The sequence below is a fragment of the Sinocyclocheilus rhinocerous genome, unplaced genomic scaffold (assembly GCF_001515625.1).
Source record: "Sinocyclocheilus rhinocerous isolate Xijiao unplaced genomic scaffold, SAMN03320098_v1.1 scaffold603, whole genome shotgun sequence".
NCBI classification, from domain to species: Eukaryota; Metazoa; Chordata; class Actinopteri; order Cypriniformes; family Cyprinidae; genus Sinocyclocheilus; species Sinocyclocheilus rhinocerous.
In genome coordinates, this window is record NW_015656630.1 from 544,998 (window position 1) to 554,010 (window position 9,013).

The 9,013-nt window shown below is 37.3% G+C and overlaps 1 protein-coding gene across 1 annotated transcript in view; it reads left to right on the forward strand.

Annotated features, from left to right (window-relative positions):
• Positions 1–2,045, forward strand: part of LOC107720631 (FH2 domain-containing protein 1-like) — a 7,110-nt gene extending 5,065 nt beyond the window's left edge. Inside the window, exon 11 of the mRNA XM_016528382.1 lies at positions 619–2,045. Coding sequence (XP_016383868.1) covers positions 619–1,776 — 1,158 coding nt within the window. The 3' untranslated portion in view covers positions 1,777–2,045. The remainder of the gene's footprint in view (positions 1–618) is intronic.
• Positions 2,046–9,013: the final 6,968 nt, after the last annotated feature.

Here is a 9,013-nt window from a genome sequence, read left to right on the forward strand (position 1 = left end):
GACTAACATAAACATAGGCAAAATCTCAAGTTCAAAGAAAATGGCACCCTCTCCCTAACGCTTCCAAAAAGCAAACAAAAATATTTACACAAATTAAGAATAAAACAAAATAAACATCAATACGAGAAATACGCCCGTAGCGTTCACACGCTCTCTCATAGTTTGCAATTGAGCAATCCATTCACAACGTTAAGAGATAAAGACCGCACTCGGTCGCACTGAGCTGAACAACAGAGAACATTTCTGGATCAGGGCAAAGAGTGAAGCGCGTTGCCGTCAGCGCTTCAGCTTTGTTTCTCTGCTGTCTTATACTTCTTGGGTTTCTGCGGCATTCACTCAGTACTGATGGACGATGAGCATCAGCTGGAACCCAATTAGCGGTCTGCGGCAGGGAGAGAGAGAGACAGGGAGAGAGAAAAGGGCAAACATGCCCAATAGATGATATCACTCTCATGATCGCACGTTTTACAAATACGTCCACAGGATGAAACGACAGACATTTGACAAACAGAAGTGGAATGGATATATATCTCCTTTGTTAAAGGACTCCATTTCTATATATGAAATAGAAAACAAAAAAAAATCATTGTCACCCAAACTCTCTTCTATGTCCTACAGGAAAACCGTGAGCGTGAAGCAGCTGAGACTCGCAAGCGGCAGCAGAGAGAAAGAGAAAAGCTGACCAGAACGGCTAAGCGCCGATCCACCGGCACATGCTCCAATCGGGATGTGACCGATGAAGCCTCCGCTCTGGAATCTGTCCTGACCAGCTTTCTCGGCCAACGTCCTTCTCGCAGGAGGCCCGGTGGGTTCATGCCTATCACAGACAGCCCCATCAAGAACATCCGCCCTCTGGTTGAGGAGCGTGAGGGCAGCGGGGATCTGGGCAGCCCTGTGGAAACCAACGAGGAGAAATTTAAGATCTCAAAGGTGGAAGAACCAGATAACATCTGCCAGAAGGAGGAGGTTCCACCCTGTACCGTTAATGATGTTCAGCGGGCAAGAGCCGCTTCCAAAAGAGGCCAGTGCATTGACGATGAACCGATTCCTGAAAGCAGTGACCTCAAAGAGGTCAACACCTGTAGCAACACCTCAGCTAAACAAGATGGAGCGATGAATAAAGAAGTTGAGGAGATTGGAGACATGGATAAAGGAGAAGCAAGAGAGGAGGAGGAAAACGAGAAAATAGAAGAAGCAGATAAAATGCCTGAGCTCTCCGGCAAGATCCTCCGCTTTCAGGATTGTGGCATTGGCGGCCTGAACGCAACCACTACACCTGATCGTTCCCGAGGCCATGCCGTGTGCACCTCCACTCCTCGACAGAAGGATATAAAAGTGGTAGATCTGGCCTTGCAGAATGGACTGGGAGGTCTAGGCTCACCGTGGACCATCCTCAGCCCTCGTGTCTCTCCCCGTAACACGCCCCACCGCAGACACTCCTACTCCTTCTCCAGGGTGGACGTCCTTGATGATGGAGTTTGGGCATTACCTGACACTCCTGTACGTGACAAGCCCTCATTCTCCCATTATGCAGGAGTGTGGACTTCATCCTCATTACCAGACTGTCCCTCAAAGCGAACTCCAGCACAGGGGACAATTATAAGGTCTGCATCACTTGGTGATGAAAAAGAGTCAGCACCTAACTTCAAACTGGGACAGATCTTTCAGAGACGCACTGGACAGGAGCTTCCTCCAGATAAGAGACCGGAAAGCTCAGGACTTGTATCTTTCTTTCGACGCTTCGGGGAAAGAAACAGGGCAGGAACTGTTGGTTAAGATGACATGGCTTGTCATACAAGGATTTTACTTTGCCACAAAGGATATGATGAACGTAGACAAATGGGAACTTGTCTTACAACACTCTTGATTTCTTTTGTGTTCTTATGTAAATATTATGATGATGCTTGCTGATGCTAACGTCTTGATATTTTATTCGTTTTTAGTTCAGCATTGTTATTTATAACAAGCTGCTTTAATTGGTTCACAACAGTGAATTTCAGGGACCGAAATGTTTTATTGTTCTTTGTCTTTTAAAGTCGGTCTTATTTTTATGTAATAAAGTGTGGATCCCACCTTTTAAAGCATGTGTTACGTGTGTCATTTTATGTATGTCTAGAAATACAATATTGGCCCCAAAAAATTAGACACTGAAGCCACATTTAAGGCATTGTTGTGTTCTAAAGACAATGATGAGGTGTTTTTCAACAAAGGAGTGCTTATTAAAGCAGCAGTTCTCGACAAGAGGGCCTCAGCCAACTTCCAAGGAATTATTTAATTATGTAAATGATGTAACATAATATAAAAAAAATCGCAAATCAAAATCTAATTTGAAATCGTCATTTTCCCCTCAATAACTTATTGAAGAACACACCGAATCAGTATGAGTCTTTTGGAACTAAGCATTGTTCTTTTAATAATAATCATTTTTTAAAAAGTTAATTGTAAACAAGCAGCATTATCAGAATTATTAGCAGAAATGTTTTTGAGTATTGTGCTGGACAATGAAGAGCCTTCAAGTCAAAAAGGCTGAGAACCCTTGTATTAAAGAAATGTAGTACAAATGCTCTTTTCAAGCAAAAAAGTGTCACAGAAAGAGGTTTGTGAGGGTTTTAAATGCTAAAACAATAGATCCAATGTTCAAAATTAAGACAAAAAATATCTGGACTACAACTCTCTTTGGTTAGCAATGAAAGAACGCAGTAAGCATGAGGGACTGCTAGTCTGGCCAACCTAAAGATTATATGGCCGCCTGTACAGAATGCTGCTGATGTCACTATTCAGTCATGTATCTGTATTTTTTTGTGTCTGTGTATCCCTTCTACTACATTATGTCTGCTGCAGTCTGAACGTAACAGTCTCTTTCTCTGCTGTTGTTCAAGATAAAAGTGAGGAAATGAGGAGAATTTGCCATGTTGTCTAGGTGATGGTGTATGTTTACAGTATGATCTCACTTGGCTGGTGTTTCAGTGAAATAATACCCCCTGGAAAAAGCTGCAGAGCACAGACTCTTCTTTCATACAGTCCTCAGCCCTCTCACAATGAATGCTGATTTTGTTCCTAGAACTTTTACCAAGTTCTGTTGATGTAGAATATATTTTTAGACTTTAAGAACGTATTTCCATAAGTACAGTAAATATAATCTAATCCTATTTTCGTTTGTTCCATTAGTGTACCCCACCATCTAGACCACGAATGGGATGATGATTGTCTTTGCAATGTGTTTTTGTCACAAAATAATGCATCATAAATGTGGAAAAGGCATGCTTAGTGTGCGTGCATGTGTGTGAGAAAGAGAGAGACGGGGGGGGGGGGAAGAAACCCGAGCTTTATAGAAGAAAAGGAGGTCAGGATCACTTCATTCGGGACTCAGAACTGACAATACTGCAGCCTGAACACTACAAACCTGTGATATTTTTGAGCCATCTAAAGTAAGTACACTATTTGCCAATTCTTTAATTTAAGATTAAAAAGGAGAGAAAGTTTGCGTCTTGCCTAACTACTGCAATCATTTTCATTATATTAGATTATACATTGCATTTAAGATTTTACTCAACAACATTTGAGTTTGTTAGTCAAGTAACATGTCCCGATCGTAAAGTAAAACATGAATCTACATTGTGAGGACCAGCCAGCAGTGTGTGTGCTTATTTAAAATTATTTTAATATATTATAAAATAGCTTAATATATTGATGTTGTGAGGGAATATAAACATCATTTTGACATGGCATCATCTAAATGTCTCATTCATAGTAAGCAAGTAAAGCTGTGGAGCGAGTTATACAAGGAATAACAGTGAATTGCCTTTGGGTTGTTAAATAATTAATAGTACATAATTTCTGTTTACGTTTGTATGTTGTTTTAGTGGGCTCAGTTGGGCTTTTCCAACACCAATTATTTGTGGTATCAAAAGTGACCAGGAGATGTCGCTATATTTTTATAAATGATTTTGACTGCGTGTGGGAGACAGCGACGTCGGTAACATAAGACTAGCCATGGAAACTCGTTTTTTTATGTGAGAACTTTATCTACAATAAAAAAAATTAAATTACAAAAAGTTAAGTTAACTCCTTTCACTATTTCGCTATTTATACTCGTGGAACTGCTAGTAAACCACTCACTTTCAAAGCCTAGTGTGTTGTGTTGTCATGTCCTGTCTTAAGATTTATTTATTAATTTTAATTAGCCTATGTTTTGTCCTTCTTTATAGATCAGTTGGAATCATGCCTCACTTTAATTCAGCTTGATCAGTGAAAGCAGCAAAATGTTGTGGTAAGTTGGTTAACTCCATTATGATGATGGTTTGTGTTTGAAATGAATCCTCTAGTGGATGTGTTGCATTTTGGTATTGAAATCTGTAATTGTGATAATCACAATTTGCTTTTCTCGATATGACTTCTGTTTGTGGCTCAGCATGAATTCATGGTCCAATAGACATGCATTGGAGGAAGCTGAGTAAGGTTTCAACTGATAGCAGGACAATGCTGGGCATTCACAGAGTCGTTTCCGGGTCCATGCTTGCCGGAAAAGTGTGAAAATGGATGTGACCCTGTGAAGTCATTCACTGATTATTACATGAGTCATGAGTAATGCTGGATATTACCTGTATTTGACCTCCCACACAGTTAAAAACAGAGACATACAAACAATGGTGACCAAATGACTCACATTCAATGTCATTCAACCTTAAGCATCACAATGAATGGGTGTAGGATTTGAAAGAGATATTGAGAAATAATTACTTGCTCTCATCATACCAGTGTTATACTCTACCAACACATGTTGCTGAGCAAGTAAAGTGCTACAGGACTGTTGTAGGTGAACTTTGTTCCTTAGTTGATTAAGACTGAGCTGTACAATGGTTTTTAATCACTGTGGTTTATTCTCAGTACAATGCACTCATTAGTGCAGCTGGGAGTTAAACCTCTTTTTAACTCTAGTGATTATTAAAGTTCATTCTTACCAGTCAGTTATTAAGTAATTAAGCACTGGAATTCCCTGTTTGCATATATGAGGATATTGAATATAATAAAAGACCCCGGTAAATGCTGATACATATCTTTAGCTGTATTTTGTAGCTGTCTTGCATGTCTGATGTCTGTGATATGCAAGATTTGGTTTGTTATCTAAGCTTTACATCAGTGGGTCTTAACCTTTTTTACTCCAACGTACAGGACAGTATTCAAATGCCTTCATATCTAAGCTGATATGTACCTCTGTTACTTCTTTTGAAATAAACTCAAAATATGATGTCAGTTTAATGTTATACATGTTTATTTTTAGTGTCTTATTTTAGCATTTTAATGAAGATTATGTAAATATAACTAAATGTAAATGATTTTAAGGCTTACTGGGACCCCCTGGAGTTTTGCTGAGGACCCTAATGGGGCCCCGGTCCCCTGGTTAAGAACCACTACTTTAGATGAGATGCTTGATGAGAAAAAGGGAAAGGAAAAGGTTTTAGAATATGTTTGTGGTGCACAAATATTATAAATTATATATATATATTTTTTTACTTTTTATTTTTGTTATAAAACTTGAAAACATTGTATTATGCCTTTTTCATTTATTTATTCTACTTTCAGATTATTCTTACTTATATTTTGTTTTACGTATTGTGCCTAATTTTAGATCTTAATACTTTCTTAACCACAATTTTAAACCATGAAAATCCATCATAAAATATTATTTAATTTAAAACTGATAATGTAATGATTCAGAAATCACAAACAGTTTTTATATTTCTTGTGTGAAAATTATTATTTTTTTAATTCCTATGCAAATTGCTGTCATTTCCACCAACAATTTCCAGTTTCTTCGAAAATTAGTATACTTGGATAACCTGGAAGCAACAGTGTCATGGAAGCGCTTGAATTGAAATTTAAGACATGTAATGTGTTAAAATGAAGAAAAATCAAGATAAATATTATGTATGAGCAGAATATTTTGATTTTGTGTCATATCTGAGTATTCAAGTATGCAAAAACTGAAAATATGAATTTTGTGGATTTAGAAAGCTGTGAAGCTGGCTTGAGCAAGACAAAGACCATTTTATAATAAATAAATAAATATTTATATTGTATTTATATACTTCCACCACAGAATGCTACCAAACACAATATATCAACTGAGATATGGTAAAAATGAAATTCATTCATAAAAATAAACATTTTTAGATGTATGTAGGACAAAAGACAAAAAAGTGAAAAGTGAGTTTAAAGCGAGTCCACAGGGCCAAAAGCACTTATGATTGATGAAACACCCTACTTGACATAAGAATAAAAGTGTGCATATCATAATATACAAGAGCAGACTTCAGTGTTGCCCAGAGTATTTCTTTAGTGCTCTTTGGAGAGTCTATTTTCCAAACCACAACGTGGGAATCTGCAGCATCACGTGATGGCATCACCACCCTCAGGCTTCCTGAAGAGGTCTGCCTTCATACCACTAATAGAGCACAAATACACACTCTCACACAGTGCTGAGTGCTGGCTTTGTGTTGCAGTCACATGCAATTTACAATATGGGTCCTGCAGGTCTGTACTCTTCCTGTATGAATCTACTCCAGGCTGCCGGGGAAAGAAAGAGAGAGAAAAAGAGAGGGATGAGGAGGAGGAGGGGGAACGAGGCAGTCTGCCATCTGGGTTCTGCTGCACTGGATGCAGTCTCCATGGTAACATCGCTCTCTCATGCAATCAAATCAAGGAATGCGATCAAGCCCGGCCCACCCCCTTTAGCACAGATGCAGCTGTTGCTTTTATCAATTAAGCCACGCCCCCAGCAGTTTGTCTCCACCCATTCTAACCCTTAGGTTAGTACTTAGTGATGAATTGAACTCAATTTGTCACTAGATGTCAAGGATACTAATTCAAAAGGTTGCGAATTTGTAGTCCAAGATGCCACCATATGTTTTTCTCCTTAGTGTGACATAAAGGATATTTTTAGCTTGTCTTGGAAGACTGATGTGACTTAAGTGACTCATGTTGCCCAAGCTGGAATTTCAGCACTATTATTTTTCCATTCTGCTCTGCTGGGTCTTATTGTATGTCCTGTGTAGTGAATATCTTTCTCTCTTTGCCTCTGTAGTCATTAATCTTCATTAGCTCTCATGCAGTTAAACAGTCATTATCTTGTCCCCTTGATTTTTCTCCTATCATGTTCTTCCCCGCTATCTCTTCTTTTCCCCTCATTTCCCCTCATTGTGAATTACAGTGTGCTGAGAAACCAAACAAAAGGGCTTGGGATGCCTGTGTGCCCGCAGAAAAAAATGCTATCTGCAATTCCATCACACAGGAGAGTCAATTGGTTTTCTTGTACATTTGCCTCTCAGATTTGATTTCTTGAGGACTTTCACTTTGAGATCACGAACATGTGACACATCCTTTGTGTGTGTGTGCATGTGTGTGTTTTCTATGGGTATGTAGTGCTGTACACTACAAAAAAATGTTGATCAGTATTTTTGTCTTGTTTTCCAGTAAAAATATCTAAACATCCTACGTAAAGACATTTACATTGAGAATAAAACTCATTTATTATTATTATTATTTTTTGTATTTTTTTTATTTGGATTAAGTTCATTTTATTACCCGTTTAGAAGTTTTTATGCATAAATTAATATTTACAAAAATAGCATACAAAAGTTAACACGCTTTTAAATGTTATGCTAAAAACATGAAAAAAGTGTACAATAATAAGTGTACACTACTGTTCAAAAGTTTGGGGTTAAAAAATGTATACTTTTATTCAGCAGGGATGCATTCAATTGATCAAAAGTGACAGTAAAGACATTTATATGTTACAAGCTATGTATATATATATATATATTTATTTAAATGCTGTTCTGTTGAACATTCTATTCATCAAAAAATTCTTAAATGCTTCTTGAGCACCAAATCACTATATTAAAATGATTTCTGTAGGATCATATGACCCCGAAGACTAGAGTAGTTTGTTTTGTTTTAACGTAAACTTGCTGTTCACAACCTATGTAACCTCTCTTTCAAAGTGAAATGTTCCATCTGAAAGTTAATTGTAAAAGTTTATGCATAAATTAATATTTACAAAAATAGCATACAAAAGTTAACATACGCTTTTAAATATGTTATGCTAAAAACATGAAAAAAGTGTACAATAATAAGTGTACACTACTGTTCAAAAGTTTGGGGTTAAAAAATGTATACTTTTATTCAGCAGGGATGCATTCAATTGATCAAAAGTGACAGTAAAGACATTTATATGTTACAAGCTATGTATATATATATATATATTTATTTAAATGCTGTTCTGTTGAACATTCTATTCATCAAAAAATTCTTAAATGCTTCTTGAGCACCAAATCACTATATTAAAATGATTTCTGTAGGATCATATGACCCCGAAGACTAGAGTAGTTTGTTTTGTTTTAACGTAAACTTGCTGTTCACAACCTATGTAACCTCTCTTTCAAAGTGAAATGTTCCATCTGAAAGTTAATTGTAAAAGCTGAGCTGACTGTTTCATTCCAGAATAGAGTCTGATCAAATGTGAGTTTGTTAAAACAACATCTAATTAGCTATTCAGCTGTTGGTGAACATTATCCAATAGCCTGTGTGACTCAAGTGACATCAGCAGAAGATGAAAGTCGTTTCAGAGGGAAGCGTGACTACATTTTCATTTAATATTGAAAGACAAACTATAAATAATTATTAACAGTAACATCAGAAACATGCATTAACAAAATACATTTCAGATTCATATTGACTTGTTTACATAGTTTGACTTGAAAGCGAGACAAAAATAAGTTTTTTTGCAGTGTATGTTATACAGTAGGAACCCTTAGAAAGAGTAAGAGAGATTCCTCTGTATCTAAAGGATGTGTTCTCTCTCTGCCATTTTCCTGTTGCCTTGCACCTTCACTCAGAGCATTGGCTGAGCACATCCCCACCTCCCTTCCTTTCAGCCAATACCCTTCCACTATCTACCCTTCCCTTCCTTCCTCATCAGAGTCTCTCTCGCTCTTCTCTCACACACACATTA